The 16,650-nt window shown below is 44.1% G+C and overlaps 2 protein-coding genes across 2 annotated transcripts in view; both read left to right on the top strand.

Moving 5' to 3' along the window:
• Nucleotides 1–11,586, top strand: part of LOC132541397 (FERM and PDZ domain-containing protein 2-like) — a 32,065-nt gene extending 20,479 nt beyond the window's left edge. Inside the window, exons 6-10 of the mRNA XM_060201932.1 lie at nt 890–1,022; nt 3,001–3,088; nt 6,973–7,114; nt 9,143–9,214; nt 11,333–11,586. Coding sequence (XP_060057915.1) covers nt 890–1,022; nt 3,001–3,088; nt 6,973–7,114; nt 9,143–9,214; nt 11,333–11,557 — 660 coding nt within the window. The 3' untranslated portion in view covers nt 11,558–11,586. The remainder of the gene's footprint in view (nt 1–889; nt 1,023–3,000; nt 3,089–6,972; nt 7,115–9,142; nt 9,215–11,332) is intronic.
• A 2,415-nt stretch (nt 11,587–14,001) lies between these two features.
• Nucleotides 14,002–16,650, top strand: part of LOC103116560 (FERM and PDZ domain-containing protein 2) — a 74,198-nt gene continuing 71,549 nt past the window's right edge. Inside the window, exons 1-2 of the mRNA XM_060201924.1 lie at nt 14,002–14,029; nt 16,006–16,156. Coding sequence (XP_060057907.1) covers nt 14,002–14,029; nt 16,006–16,156 — 179 coding nt within the window. The remainder of the gene's footprint in view (nt 14,030–16,005; nt 16,157–16,650) is intronic.

The following is a 16,650-nucleotide window of genomic DNA, read 5'->3' as shown; positions in this document are numbered from 1 at the left end:
GCTGCTAGGGATTGAACTCAGGACTTCATGCTTGAGAGTCCAATGCCTTATCCATTGTGCCATCTCCTGGACTACCCTGCTGGGTTTCTTTTAAGGGACACAAAGTAGGTTTCAATTCTTTCTGTCTGTTCACTGGAGCACTGAGTTAGGTGAGCTGCAAAGGGGCATGACCACTCAGTGAGGTTAAAGGGAAGGACATGCACAAAAGAGACTCTCTGTGGTGTAACATGGGCGGATGTCAATAAAGTGATGAGGGACAGCAGTGACAGTATATTTACTTCTGCCTTGATGTGATGATGAAGAGAAGACACGAAGTAGAAAAGACACAGCTCTGGATCTTGGAGCTTTTTTAAAAAGTATTTTTGTGAACATTTTAAAAATTATTTATTTATTTATTTGTTATTGGATAGAGACAGAGAGAAATTGAGAGAGAAGGCGGAGAAAGAGAGGAGGAGAGACAGAGAGACACTTGCAGACCTGCTTCACCACCTGTGAAGTGACTCCCCTGCAGGTGGGGAGCCAGGGGCTTGAACCTGGATCCTGACTGGTCCTTGCGCTTTGCGCCACATGTGCTTAACCCACTGCGCTACCACTCAACTCCTGATCTTGGAGCTCTTAAGAGGAGGCTGGCAGGGAACTCTTAGTTCAGATGCTCTTAAGTGTGTAAGTGTTGGGGGAGGGAAGAGGTGGGGTAGCGGATACCTCAAGGGGCATATGGGTAATGGGTGCAGAGCATGTTCTGGGTACCAGAAGACACATTATGAGGCTTTTGCTATTGTGTGAGGCAGACACTTCCACATTGATGTAAATTAATAATAGTCTGTAGGAGTTTATAGAAATGGCCCCTCTTGACCTTGGAATGTGAATGTATGATACATTTGCCCTTCAGGTGGAGAGGAGGGTTGTGGAAGAAAGCTTCACTGTGCAGCAGGACAGAAGCTCCCTGCTCAGGAATAGGCTGCACCAGGCCAGCTGTGAGAGTCCAGCAGCGGCAGCCCCGGAGTGTCTGCACCCCTGTGGAGGTGGGTGCACTGTCTTGAGAGTTTCTGAGGAGGGCTGATGGCAACTATTCTATTGTTTCCTGCCCCTGTAGGGCAAGCTCAAGCTGCAGTGGCAGAAGAAGCCTGTATAAACTCCAGTCTTCCAGGAAGCCCTTGAAGAGAAAGGGCTGAGGTTAGGGACTGGTCTGTGTTGATGAAAGCTTTATTAGGAGATAGAATCAACAGAGTTGTATTCCATTGTGTATATAGACCACAGTTTTTTCAGCCATTCATCTGTTGGACATCTGGGCTCCTTGCAGATTTTGCCTATTTCAAATTGTGGTGCTGTGAACATAGGTACACACATATCTTTTTGGATGAATGTGTTTGACTCCTTAGAGTATATTCTTAGGAGAGGAATTACTGGGTCATAAAGAAGGTCCATTCTAACCTTGTGAGGGTTCTCCAGACTTCTATTTATAATCAACAGTTATTTGTACAAATGTAAACTCATATAATTTTTTTTTTGCCTCCAGGGTTATAGCTGGGGCTCATTGCCTGCACTATGAACCCACTGTTCCTGGAAGCCATTTTTTTTTCCATCGCTGCTGTTATTGTTCTTGTTGTTGCTATTATTATTATTGTTGTTGTTGGATAGGACAGAGAGAAATTGAGAGAGGAGAGGAAAACAGACACTGGGAGAAAGATAGACACCTCCACATCTGCTTCACTGCTTGCGAAGTGACCCCCCCCCCCCGCAGGTGGGGAGCTGGAGGCTGGAACCGGATTCTTATGCCAGTCCCTGCGCTTTGCGCCATGTGCGCTTAACCTGGTGTGCTACTTCCTGGCCCCCATAAACTCCTGTTTTTTTTTTTTTTCTTTTCACCTTCAGGGTTATTGCTGGGGCTCAGTGCCTGCACCGCGAATCCATTGCTCTTGGAGCCTATTTTTTCCCTTTTGTTGCTCTTATTATTATTGTTGTTATTGTTGTTGGATAAGACAGAGAGAAATTGAGAGAGGAGGACAAGACAGAGAGGGGGAGAGAAAGATAGACACCTGCAGACCTGCTTCAGCACTTGTGAAGCGACCCCCTTGCAGGTGGGGGCCAGGGGCTCGAACCAGGACCCTATGCCGGTCTTTGCGCTTTGTGCCATGTGCGCTTAACCCGCTGCACTACTGCCTGACCCCCAACTCCTATTTTTTTATTGAATGCTAATGGTTCAAGTTGATAAAACAAATTAAAATGAACAACAGAAGAGAAAACACTTTTTGATTTGTTCCTTGATAGACTTTAAGGTGATATGTGTACTCAGTTGGGTGTGCCACCACCCAGTTCAAGGAAAAATAATTTGTAAAAGATTTTTTTTTTTGTGTGTGTGTGTGTGTGTGTGTTTTGTTTTGCCACCAGAGTTATAACTGGCGTGGTGCCAACACTATTCAACACTCCCAGTGGCTATTTTTTTCCTTTCTATTTTATTTGAAAGGACAGAGAGAAATTGAGAGGGGAGCAGGGATAGAGAAGGAGAGAGAGAGATACTTGCAGACCTGCCTCACCACTTGTGAGGTGTTCCCCCCTGTATGTGGGGAGCAAGTGCTCAAACCTGAGTGCTACCACCTAGTCCTTTTTGTGGTATTTTTAAAAGTGTTGAAAGGCTGACTTTTAGAATACTCTTCCGATCATCTCTTATTCATTTTTCTACTGGATCTGAGTTTTTTTTCTTTATTTATTTATTGGATAGATAGCCAGAAATTGAGAGGGAAGGGGGTGATAGAAAGGGAAAGAGACAGAGAGACACCTGCAGCCCTGCTTCACCACTTGCAAAACTTTTCCCTTGCAGGTGGGGACCAGGGGCTTGAGCTCCGGCCCTTGTGCTTTGTAATATGTGTACTCAACCAGGTGCGTGCCAAAAAGCACACAGCTAATAATTTGTGGTGCAGATGACCATCTTCCTCGATGCCTGATTTAGTCAAGCCATGTTCTTTGTCTCTATTCATGCTCTTTACCGTACTGTTTGGTTAGTTTCAGAGAGAAGCACAGAGACACAGAGCTCCCTGGGACCAGGTCTGAGCACCTTGGCACACAGCCGCTGTAGCCTCTTTGCTAGCAGGTAAGGGGAAATGTGTACAGGCCTGTGAGCTTGGTGTAGGACTTACAGTGAGAACTTCTTGTTTCTTCTATTTGATTAGCAGGTAAATAAACCACATTTAAGCAGATGTCAAGATGATGAGGATGACTGTGTTGCCAGGGCATTTGTCTCTTCTAGGAGCCAAGTTTAGGCTCAGTTAACAACATACTTTCATATTGTTGTGATTGTCCCTTGTCACATGAGTCTGCATAACACACACATAGAAAATAGTGACCATGTAGTCTGGGAGTTGGCAGTGTGGATAAAGCACTAGACTCTCAAGGCTGAGGTCCTAAGTTTAATTCCCTCCCCCACCCCCAGTAGGTATCACAGGTACCAGAGTGATGTCTGGTTCTTTCTACCCTCCTATCTTTCTCATAAATAAATAAATAAAATATTTAAAAAAAAAAGAAACCAAAAACAGTGGCTTACCAAGCTCTTGAGTCTGTGAGTTGAGAATCCAGGCTCTGCTCAGCTGGGAGGTTCTTTTGCATTCTTCTGGATGCCCCTCTTGCATCTGGGATCTGTGATAACTGACACCTAGGGTGTGACTGACTGTTGCTTGAGAAAGTAGCTCTTTAATAGCAGGGTAGATTGAGGTTGTTCTCATGACAGTGGCAAAGTTGAGGGGGAAAGAGGAAGAAAAATGGGGATACAGAGAGAGAGAGAGAGAGAGAGAGAGGGGAAGATGAGAAAAGAGAAAGAAGAGAAATGTGAAGAAGAGAAGAGGGAGAGAACTGCAGAGATTCTCCAAAAACTCCATCAGTTCAACATTATTCACTTGGCCAGATTCAAGGGATGGGAAGCAGACTTTTTCTCCTCCTCCTACTGGGAGTTAATAATGCAACGATGCTACCATAATTTCACTCTGACTTCCCTGGACAGATGACCTCACTAATATCTCCTGGTTCCTCACCTTTCCAGGGCCCTACCTCACTGAGGAAAGATAGAAACAGGCTGGGGTTCTGGATCAACCTGCCAACACCCATGTCTAGGGGAGAAGCAATTACAGAAGCTAGAAATCCCACCTTCCGCACCCCCAAAATAATTTTGGTACATACTCCCAGAGGTGTAAATTATAGAGGAAGTAAATCAGAGGACTCTGTATCCCCATCCCACCAGGACCCAAAGCATTGATGAGTAGGAATCTTGTTTTTTATACTATCAATGAAAAGAAGCAAATCTGGTAAACACTAGAGGTTTCCAGGCATAGTTTCTTTCCTTTCCTTTCCTTTCCTTTCCTTTCCTTTCCTTTCCTTTCCTTTCCTTTCCTTTCCTTTCCTTTCCTTTCCTTTCCTTTCCTTTCCTTTCCTTTCCTTTCCTTTCCTTCCCTTCCCTTCCCTTCCCTTCCCTTCCCTTCCCTTCCCTTCCCTTCCCTTCCCTTCCCTTCCCTCCCCTCCCCTCCCCTCCCCTCCCCTCCCCTCCCCTCCCCTCCCCTCCCCTCCCCTCCCCTCCCCTCCCCTCCCCTCCCCTCCCCTCCCCTCCCCTCCCCTCCCCTCCCCTCCCCTCCCCTCCCCTCCCCTCTCCTCTCCTCTCCTCTCCTCTTCTCTTCTCATCTTTTCTTTTCTCCCTTTTTCTCTTTCTCTTTTCTTTCTTTCTTTCCTCCTCTTCCTCCTCCTCCTCCTTTTTCTTCTTTTTGCCTCCAGGGTTATTGTTGGGGCTCAGTGCCTGCACTATGAATCCACTGCTCCTGGTGGCCATTTTTTTTTTTCCATTTTGTTGGATAAGACAGAGAGATATTGAGAGAGGAGGGGGAGGTAGAGGAAGAGAGAAAGACACCTGCAGAGTTGCTTCACCACTTGTGAAATGACTGCTGTGCAGGTGGTAAGCTGGAGGCTTGAACTAGGATCCTTGCATGTCATACTATGTGTGCTTAACCCAGTGCACTACTGCCTGGTCCCTGGCATAGTTTCTCTCATCTGAGAGAGAAGAGGAAACAAGGAAAGACATTTGAAAATAGTAGTACGTGTAGGGGTGAACTAGAAAAGAAGTGAAAGCAGGATCATTGAACAAATGAAGGAAAAATATAGACATAGATATAGATAGATAGTTATAGAATCAGCCTGTATCCATGACTATTTGAGAACTACTACAATTTCCAGAGGAGGGGATGAGACACAGAAATCTGGTGGTGGGAACCATATGGAATGATACCCCTATTACCTTTCAGTTTTATAAATCAATATTAAATTTCTAATAATAATAACAACAGATGATCTTACTCACTGATGAAACTTCAGAAACAAGGACACAAGGTTAAACTTAGATTTTGTCTGGTGTATTGCACTAAAGCAAAGGATTCTGGAGAGAGAAGGGGAGGCAGTAGGGTGGGTGAGTCTTTGGGTAATGGGTACCTGATGATGAAAAAAAAGACCTAAATTGAGGATAAGAGTGCTTTGCAGACACCCATCACAGGGAGATGAGAAATTGTATCCATGTGTGAACAACTGTACTGTAAACTGTTAACAATATTTTAAAATAAAGTTTAAAAATTAACACAAAAGTTATATTGCAAAGAACATGGATCAGGGAGAACTGTGACTATTTTTTTGCAACCAATCTAATACTGATATTTCAAAATCCACATGGTCTCATCACTTTCTGGCCCTAGAACCTTGGCATTTTGAAGACGTTACAGAATCTGTATATTTATATATTGGTTTACAAGAGCTATAATAGTGTGTGGTCCCTGTAAGGTGTGCTGTGACTATACTCAACATCAATCATAATGCTGTAGCCTTGACTGGATACTATAGAGGTGACCTCAGAATGATTCTTCCTGCCATCTAAAGCTCTGTTTCCTGTTCCATCATAAAATAGCTTTATTTTTTTTCTGATTTAATAAACAATGAATGCTTGGTGTCCAAAGTTTTAAGCATTCTTTAAAAAAAATTTTATTTAAAAAGGGGGACATTCGGGAGTTGGGTTGTAGTGCAGCGGGCTAAGCGCAGGTGGCGCAAAGCACAAGGACCGGCATAAGGATCCCGGTTCCAACCCCGGCTCCCCACCTGCAGGGGAGTCGCTTCACAGGCGGTGAAGCAGGTCTGAAGATGTCTATCTTTCTCTCCTCCTCTCTGTCTTCCCCTCCCTCTCTCCATTTCTCTCTGTCCTATCCAACAACGACAACAACAATAATAACTACAACAATAAAACAACAAGGGCAACAAAAGGGAATAAATAAATAAAATAAATATAAAAAAAGAAGAAAAAAGGGGGCATTGACAAAGCCATAGGATAAGAGGTGTACAACTCCACACAATTCCCACTACCAGATCTCCATATTTCATCCCCTCCCCTGATAGCTTTCCTATTCTTTTTTTTAATTTAATTTTTTTATTTATAGAAAGGAAACATTGACTAAACCATAGGATGAGAAGGGTACAACTTCACACAATTCCCACCACCAGATCTCCATATCCCCTCCCCTCCCCTGATAGCTTTCCTATTCTTTATCCCTCTGGGAGTATGGACCCAAGGTCATTGTGGGATGCAGAAGGTGGAAGGTCTGGCTCCTGTAATTGCTTCCCTGCTGAACATGGGTGTTGACTTAAGCATTCTATAGGCATAAGAAAGAGCCCCTGCAGCCTCGTTGGCTGCTCCAAGGTGTTCAGAACCTGGAGTCACCTGAACAAGGTGAGCAAGAGGCAAAGTTGCAAAGAAAGGATGGGATGAGGCAAACTGTGCATCTCAACTCCCAACATCAGGGCCCTCATTTGAAAGTGGATATGTTAAGTCCTCCATAGGCCTAGAGTAAAGATGAAGTAGTGCATGCATCCTGCCCAGCTGAGCATCTGTTTGTACTTAGCCTTGACTAGATGGAAGCAGTTTGCAATGTTAATTGCTCTTTCTCTCTGACTGCTGGTCAGAATTCTTCCAGTTGAAGTTGCCCATGATCTTCAGGAGGGCCTGCGGCTCAGCTCTGGATCTGGATCCCCACTGTCTGTGGCAGCTGAAAACTCACTGCCTGCAACACCTTCCCAAAGAGAGTTCCTGAAAAGAAAGGGAAAGGTGAGCAAAAGAAACCTAAAGCATACTCTCTAGAATGGTTGAAGATGGCAGTTGAAAATGGGCAGGGCTCTCTTTGGGAGCTGAGAGTCACAGAAGTGGACTAAACTCAATCTGAAATGTGCAGTTCAGGGCAGTGGGAGTTTATTGACGCTTTAACTTAGACTCTGTATAACATATAAACATGAAGATACAGGTTCCACCCTCGGGAAGATGATATCTATTTGTGTGCATGGAACAGAACAAGATATGTGTTAATAGAATTGACAAGGCAGAATGCATTTGGAAGGGGGACTTCTGAACAGACAAAACACAAGAGCAAAGGTGTGTAGAAGGGCCAGAGGGAAGACAGCTTCTCCCTCTGGTTGGTGAATAGAGTTTGGCGAGTGTTTGGGGGGAGGTGAAGTTTAAGTTCCCACTGCCTTGGTCTTGAAGTTCAGGCAAATAGGCAGAACGTTTGTCCAAAGGTCCCTGCAGTGTGCTCTTACCCCTGGCCCCTCATAGATAGGCTATTCCCTATTGAGGGGTCAATTTGCTAAGCTTGTTGGAGGGTGAGATAAGGAGTAGTCCCAAAATGTACCTCTTAATACCAACTCTGCAACTACCTCTCAGATACGCTTCTGGTGTTTAGAACAAAGCACCGTTTCTTAAGCATGCCATTCTATCATTAATTGAAAAAATATCTCAATAATCCTGTAGTGACTGCACAGGAGTTGACATTCCCCACCCCTCACCTCTAGACCTGTGACAAATCTCTCCAGAGCAGAATGTTCCCTAAGGAAACTACTTCTGCCAGGCCTTCTGTCTGAACATCCAGAACCCTTGGAGAATGTCAGACAAAGCCAGATGCCCCTAAAGGCCGTTGTCTGTCTGCTACACAAAGATTTGCTTAAAGCACTGGAACTAGTTAGGAGCTGACCTGAGCCTGGAGTAGCTTCAGGACATTCTTCCTTCTGTATGGCCCTGGGATATTACATTCCCCTTGTAGCCCCTGTTACCCTACAAAGCCAACTTCAGGTTGGGAAGAAAGAGGGGAAGGTAGGATAGAGATGAACTCAAGAAGTCTTCATTTACATTTGACCTTTCATCCTTTCATCCTGACCACCTATTGCAATGCTTCCACTGGTGACTCTCTCGGGACATGTATCTTTTGGCCTTTTGACAATAGAGTAGTCTTGGGGATCTGGTGGGAAGTCCACTCAATCTTGTCACTCAATCTTGGATTTGGGCAAGTTTCTTCTCTTATAGTCTCAAGTTCTTGCAAAATGGGTAAAAATGGACACTGACATATTTTCTGGCTCACGGGTGTGATGTAAGCATGAAGACTGTGAAGTTGAGAGTTATTATGCATGCCCACCATTGAATTTGCATCTTATTTATTTATTTACTCATTAATGAGAGGGGGGAAAGATATTGAACTACAGCATTACTCCGGTACATGTGAGGCCAAGGATTGAACTTGGGACCTCATGCTTGGGAATCCAACTTTTTTTTCCCCTGCAGTTGCTGAGGCCCAATGGCTCCTGGTGGCCATTTTATTGGATTGGCAGAGTGAAATTAAGAGGGGAGAGAAAGAGAGATAGAGAGGGAGAGAGAAAGACACCGGCAGACTTGCTTCACCACTTATGAGATATCACTCCCTTGCAGGTGGGGAATGGGGGCTCAAACCCAGGTCCTTGCACTTAGTACTAGGGAATCCAACATTTTATCCATTTTATTGGTATTTGCGTTATATGTTATAATTTTGATATTTACAAATGAATATGGAATTAAGCATGAAGTGTGAAACTTATAATGAAGTGGGCACCTAACTTAAGAACTAGACCATCACTGAATCATCATACCCACCTGTAAGTCTTCTGTCATGAGATGCTGACCCCATCAAGTAAACTTCTTTCATTAAAACTAGTGCTGGTTGCAAATGGTGATTGGTGATCATGGAGGGAAGCCTAGTCTTGAAGCTGGGAGGTTGACCCCCTCATGACACATGACTACACTTCTGTCCAATAAGTCACTGAGTGTTTTCTCCAGTTCTCCAGGCCCGAGTTCCTCCTGTTGGCCAGAGAGGCCCCAGTGACTTTGCATCTGCCTGGATCAATTGTGGTAACTGCTGGGTTAAACTGGGCAGGGAGGAGGGAGGAGGTTAGTGGGAACCACCCTGCAGGGCAGGATAGGGGGTGGAAATGTGTCAGTTTGAGGGAGTTTGAGGGGTATTCACTCTCTTTCAGCTTCAGTTAGTCCTCTGCCAAGTCAAATTATCCCATTGTAATGCTTCTCTTCCCCTTTAAGAAGCTCCAACCCTCGCTCTTGGTTAAGTTTTGACCTTCAGCTTCTTATTCAGCCAGAAAATACTGTTTAGGTCTAGTAGGTGGCAGGAGCTGCTGCAGATCCTGACCTAGGATGTGAGCAAAACCAAACCCTCTTTCTACTTTTTGGGGGGGGGGTGGGTTGAGGTGGGCGGGGAGTGGAAAAGTCAGTCTTGCCTGTCTTTGCTCTGCTGCCTAGCCAAGGGGTTGCCATCTCTAAGGAGAAGCACTGTGGATGCTGATGTGGGGGAGGCGCAGGGTGAGAGGAAAGCCGAAGCTCATGCAAAGAGCTGTGATGCTACACAAAGCGCAAGGACTGGAGTAAGGATCCTGGTTTGAGCCCCCGGCTCCCCACCAGCAGGGGGGTAGCCTCACAAGTGGTGAAGCAGGTCTGCAGGTTTCTGTCTTTCTCTCCCTCTCTCTGTCTTCCCCTTCTTTCTTGATTTCTCTCTTTCCTATCCAAGAACAAAGACAGTAATAACAATAAAAACAATGATAAACAACAAGGGCAACAAAAATGGGAAAAACAGCCTTCAGAAGCAGTGGATTTGTAGTGCAGGCACTGAGTCCCAGTATTAACACTGGAGGCAAAAAATATTGTTAAAAAAAAAAGTAGTATCAGGGAGGGAGAAGGAGAGGAGTTTCTGGAGGTGGTTGGCTAGGGGGGCAGAGGGCAGAGAAACCAGCAGTCAGAACCCCCTGGAATGGGAAGGTGGGAAGGTAGGACCAGGGAGAACATGAAGCTCTGTGTACATCCTTCAGTGTCCCATTGGACTTCACTTAGAGAACACACCTTCAGTCACAATAATATTACCAATTTTTGTATTACAATTAATACAGATTATTAAGGCATTACATTCAAACAAAGGGCCCTGATTACACACAGACTGTAAGATCAGAACCTGCTCAGGGTTTTAGGAAACAGTCTTCATAGAGTTAGCAGTTTGGGGGTGGGGGATCTATGTGTGGGCTGCCTGGGGTGCCAGGTGGGAAAGGGTCTGGCCATGGACATGGTACTGACACTGCACCCATCTCTGGATGTCCATCTATTATTCTGAAGCCTAACAAGGACTTCCCGGGACAGGTCTGGGCCAGGCCCCAGACTGGGTTTATGGGGTGCAGGATGTTGTAGGAGCAGAGAAGGGAGCAGGCAGCTTAACCCACTGAGCCACACACATGGGGTCCTGAGTCTGACCTGGAGGACTGAAAGGACATTCTGTGAGGGAGCAGAGAAGAGGACTCCAGACACTGAGTAGTGTGTACACACAGGCAGACAAACCCAGATAGCTGTTATGGGCAGTTGAGCAGAGGTGACTGTGGCTGAGGAGGGGTGATGGTGGGGGATATCTGGGCATGGAATTGATTTGGATGAGATGGAGAGATCAGAAGGCAGACCTGACTATGCATCTTTGGCCTTATCTCTGCTGGCTGACTAGTTTCTCTATTGTAAGTATTGCCCTTAGCCTCAGTTCTTCTTCTTTTTTTTTTTTTAATTGAACTTGTACTGACAACATTCTTTCTGCTGTGTTCCTTGAGGAACTGGAGGTGTCCCCAGTATCAAACTGATTGACAACCTTGGGGGCACATGGTCTATTCATGAGGGTTTTGGGCCGTTCTTTTGAGTAATAATGCACTGGGGCCAGCTAGGATTTCTCCTGGCTTCTCCTGTTCTCATAGAACATGGTAGAGTGCAAAGTTTTTGAGCCCAGTTAATGTGCAACCTTGAACAAATCCTTCACCTCCTCTGAGTCTCCTTTTACACTTGAATGGGAGTCACAAACATACTCAACTCTTAGGATTACTTGTCAGTTAAATGAGACAATGAACATAAAGTGCTGAGCACAGTTGCTAACCCGTGAAGAAGAATCATGTCTTATTATTTCAACTGATGCTATACTATTATTGTCACTTGCAGACCAAAAAGGGGAAATCTTATTTGGCTCTCAGGGATCTCTGTGTGGTACTGCTGAGTGGACAGTGTCTAGAGGTGAAGTGTGACATCATGTCAACAGTAGGAGCCATCTTCAATGCTGTCACAACCTTTGCCAACCTTGGGGAGATCACTTACTTTGGCTTGGCTTACATGAAACGCAAGTATCTTCTGGGTAGTGCCTCAGCTAATAAGTATCTGGGTGCCTGAGTGCTATTCCTTCTAAAACTACTGCTTGAGACTGGGGGCGGGGGAGTCTCCTCACTTGTAGGCATTGTTTGTCTGGGAAAGTAAGTGCAGCAGGTTGTAATGGAACACACATGTAGGATGCTGTAGGTTTCTGGGGTTTCACTGGATCTGATCCATCTAAATGCATTTGAGTTAGGCAAATGTTAGAAAGCATTTCCACTGAGGTAGTGATATAAAGTAATATGGTCATGGTGGAAAATGATAACACTGGCTTCTCAAAAAAAAAGTAGAAAAAATTTCATGTATGACCCAGTAATTACAGTTTTGCATATAAGCCCAGAATAAGTGAAAGTGGGGCCTTGAAGAGATGCTTTTACACCCACACTCGAAGTAATATCACTTACAGTGAAATGTGGAAGAAACTACAAAGCCTACCCATGTATAAATGGATCAGCAAAATGTGGTGCATGCATTATTCATTCTTCAAAAGGGAGGAAATTCTAACATATGCTCCAACATGGATGGGCTTTGAGATAATGTACTAAATGAAACAAACTTCTCGTTAAAAAAAAAGAAGACAAATAGTTGGAATTGGCAAAATCATAGACACAGAGAGTAATGGTGGTTGCCTTAGGTTGATTGGAAGGGGAATAGAATTTTAGGTTTAAGAGAGTTTTGGGGGGCCAGGTGGTGGTGCACCTGGTTGAGCACACACATTACAGTGCACAAGGACCCAGGTTCGAGCCCCCAGTCCCCACTTGCAGGGGGAAAGCTTCACAAGTGGTGAAACAGGGATGCAGGTGTCTTCCTGTCTTTCTACCTCCACCCTCAATTTCTGCCTGTCTCTATCCAATAAATAAAAATAAAAACCAAAACATAATAAAAAAAACAAAACCCAGAGTTTTGGTTTTGCATGATAAAGCATCTCTGGAGGTGTGATAGGAGGGTTGCAAAGCTACATGGATGTTCTAAACATTACTGAGCTATGCTCTTAAGTTTAAGATGGCCAATTTTCTGTAACATATTTTACCACAGTGAATTTTCATTTATTATTATTATTATTAATCTCCAGGGTTATTGTTGGAACTTGGTGACAGCACCATGAATCCACTATTTCCCCCCCCCCATTTTATTGGACAGGACAGAGAGAAATTGAGAGGGGAGGAAGAGATAGAGAAGGAGAGAGAGAAAGATAGACACCTACAGACTTGCTTCATTGCTTGTGAAGAAGACTACGTATAAGTGAGGAAACTGGGGCCTGAACCTGCATCTTTGTTCGAGTCCTTGTGCTTCATATTATGTGTGCTTAACTGGGTGCACCACTGCCTGGCCCCTTACCACAATGATTTTTTTTTTTAATTTAAGAAAGGATTAATTAACAAAACCATAGGGTAGGAGGGGTACAATTCCACACAATTCCCACCACCCAATCTCCATATCCCACCCCCTCCCCTGATAGCTTTCCCATTGTCTATCCCTCTGGGAGCATGGACCCAGGGTCATTGTGGGTTGCAGAAGGTACAAGGTCTGGCTTCTGTAATTGCTTCCCCGCTGAGCATGGGCGTTGACTGGTTGGTCCATACTCCCAGTCTGCCTCTCTCTTTCCCTAGTAGGGTGAGTCTCTGGGGAAGCTGAGCTCCAGGACACATTGGTGGGGTCTTAAGTCCAGGGAAGTCTGGCCGGCATCCTGATGACATCTGGAACCTGGTGACTGAAAAGAGAGTTAATATACAAAGCCAAACAAATTGTTGAGCAATCATGGACCCAAAGCTTGGAATAGTGGAGAGGAAGTGTTAGGGGGGTACTCACTGCAAACTCTAGTGTACTTCTGCTTTCAGGTATATATTTTGCAGTAGTTTACGGATACGTGTGAACATATGTTCTCTCTCACAGAAACTGGTGTATATCTAGGTTTTGGGACTTTGTTAGAAAGTGAACCACCTGAGATGGAATTAGAGTATACTATGAAAGGAAAGGTCTCACCCGAGTAATGCAGACCACAATGAATTTTTTAAACATTACCTCATCATATAGGACTAAGGGGAAATCATAACCCAATCTAGGAGCCTAATCTAAAGTGTTTCTATGCTTACCCGTTCCTGCCCTTCCATTATGGAATTCTATTTCCATTTGCTGCAAGTAATCTATTTATTGTAATCAAAGTTCTTTAGCCACTATGAGGCTGCACTGGAATTAAACAGATCTCTGGGTTAAATCCTGGCTCTGCAGACCAGACTGCTTAGGTATCGTGACTACGGTGTCCCTCTCATTTCCTGTCTCTGATGAAAGAAGGCCCAAAATATGTTGTGGGTTGATTCAATGTGCCTGAAGTGGAAAGTGGAGTGGGGTGTGTGTGGTCTATCTCCCCATTGTTCTTAGCTGACTTCTGAATGAGCCTTAAAATAAAAACAGCTATTCTGTGCTTTGATACCATCAAGTGATGCTTAGGCAATCTTTTATGAACTATGGGGGAAAATATCTTTAAGAAATATTGTATTTCTGTCACTCTGTAACCTATATTTTATATGAAACTAATGTGCTTGCTCTGTCAGTACAACTTCAAAGCTTACTCCAAATGTCACCGAGTCTCAGTAGGGTCTCCTGTGCAGACATTCAAGAAATGTTTAGCTGGAGACTCTTGAGTCAGACACTCAAAAGTGTCAGGTCTGGGGTTTGAATACAAACCTATTTGGGTGGGTTTGCCAATCTATCTGTAATAGGGAGAAGGGAGGCTAAGGGAAAGAGGGGTTAGTTTGGGAAATCAGATCCTGCAGCAAGGGTTGAGGGCAGAGAAGCAGAGGTCTGGGTGCTGTGCTATGACTGTTATCAAACCTCTGTGGATATGGCCTTCTGTCTTCTTCATGTGAAACAAGTTTTATGAGAAAGGTGGACAGGTGGTTGCACACTGGGTTAAGCATACACAGTACAGTGTGCAAGGACCTGGGTTCAAACCCTTGGTTCCCACCTGCAGTGGAAAAGCTTCATAAGTGAAGAAGCAGGGCTGCAGATGTCTCTGTCTTCTTTCTCTCTATTTCCCTCTCCCTTCTCAATTTCTTTCTGTCTTTATCCAATAATACATAAATAAGTAAATATTTTTTAAAAGTTTTGAGAGAGAGAGAGAGATCCACTCCAATACATGCAATATTAGTGAACCAGGAGCCTCAAACAATTAAGTTTAGTGCTAAACTGGTTGAATTGTTTCCTTAGCCCCTGGCTCCCCCATTCAAAGGTCTTCCTTCCAAAACTCGAAATGACTCCTGTGCTCAGGCAGCTTGATGTGGGGGTTATTACTGAGCTGAAAGCCTGAAGCTTGGAATAGTATGGAGGTCCCCAGGGAGTAGCTAAGGGGGCCCAGGTTAAGTGGGCTGTAGGAGTCATGTAGGAGTCGGGTAAAAAGAAGTGACCTGTACTGACCTCTACTGAGGTGCTATGGGACAAACTCAATAGAAGTTCACATTCTAAGCTTGGTTTGGTAGAATTTCCAAGCTGGCAATAATGAGGTCAAAAGATAAAATGTGACTCCACTTATGCCCTGTCTCACTGTTTGGGTTGCTATCTCAAAATGTCATCTAATTAATGTGTGACTTTAATAACAATTACTTTTCCAAATTTTGGATGTTGGGAAGATCAGAATCAAAGTTCAAGCATGAGCAGATGGTCTGTTAGGACCACCCATCTGACTTTCTTTGTGTGATTGCCTAAGCACACATGGGGGGGGGGGAGAGGGAGGATAATTACCTCTTATTACACTAATCCCATTGTGGGGAACCCATGCAAAACTGAAGTACTCTCGGGTTCTACCTCAAAACGCATTGAGAGTTAGGGCTATATAGATTTTAAGCAGTACCAACATTTAGGTAAAACATAATTCTTGATTTGAGGGACTTGGGGATACCCTGGCTGGTGTAGGAGGCTTGACTATGAGCAGGAAGTGAAAAAAAGTACTCATTCTTTTTTCATTTTTGTCTCCATAAGATGGTACCTAAAAGGCAAATTTTTAGCGATATCTTCTTTAACACAAATAATTACATCTGGGGGGCACACGTTGCTATGTGTGAAGACTGGGTTTGGGCCCCAGAGCTATATGGGAGCACCATGCACATCACCAAGGAGAAACCCTATGAATGGTGGGCTAATGCTGTGTTGTCTGCTTTTTTGTTTCTTTCTAACTGAAATTGCAAGAAAAAAAAATATCTTCTGGGAGAAATGGAATCATGCAAGCATGAGGCTCTGGTGGGAAAAAAAAAATCACATTTTCTTCTCTTTCTTCAGTCTGTCTTCTCTTATCTCTTGCTTTTGCCCCTCAAAGACCCAGAAGTAGAAAGTATCCAAAGGACTTGCTGTTGCTCTTTCTTATACTCAGTGTCTACTTCTGATCCTTCTGGGCCAGGATCATGGCTGTGAGTCTGAGGGCTAGTATCTTTCCAACTGTTTTTTTTCTCTCCAAACACTTTTTACTTGTATTTCAGGCAAAGAATTCTTTTTCCTGGACAATGATACCAGGTTGTGCAAAGTAGCCCCTGAAGGCTGGAGTGAGGAGCCCCAAAAGAAGACCTCCTGGAATACCTTCACACTCTTTTTGAGGATAAAGTTCTTTGTCAGTCACTGTCAGCTGCTCCAGTGAGTGCTGCAAATATGTTTCTTTGTTTGGGAGTTATGTTTGTCCAGGATGACATTAGAGACCATGGAGAGGCATTTGTTTGCAAACTGTAAATTATGTATAAATGACAGTCACTGTGAATGAACTTCTGATGACTAGATTTCTCTCTTTCTCACCTTCCTTTTCCTTCCTTCCTCCATTTCTTTTCTTTTCTCTTTTCTTTTTCTTCCTTCCTTCCTTCCTTCCTTCCTTCCTTTCTTTTCTTTCTCTCTTCCTTTCTCTCTCTTTTCTTTCTTCCTGTTTTTATCAGTGATTTAATAATGATTAACAAGATTGTAAAATAACAGTAGTACAATTCCACACAGTTCCCACCACCAGAGTTCCATGTCCCATCTCCTTCATTGAAAGCTTCCCTATTCTTTATCCCTCTCTGGGACTATGGACCAAAGTTCTTTATGGGGTGTAGAAGGTGGAAGGTCTTGCTTCTATAACTGCTTCTCCACTGAACATGGTT

This window comes from Erinaceus europaeus, chromosome 1 (genome assembly GCF_950295315.1).
Source record: "Erinaceus europaeus chromosome 1, mEriEur2.1, whole genome shotgun sequence".
Taxonomy (NCBI): domain Eukaryota; kingdom Metazoa; phylum Chordata; class Mammalia; order Eulipotyphla; family Erinaceidae; genus Erinaceus; species Erinaceus europaeus.
Note: the sequence above shows the minus strand (reverse complement) of the source record. Positions and strands in the feature narration are given on the sequence as shown.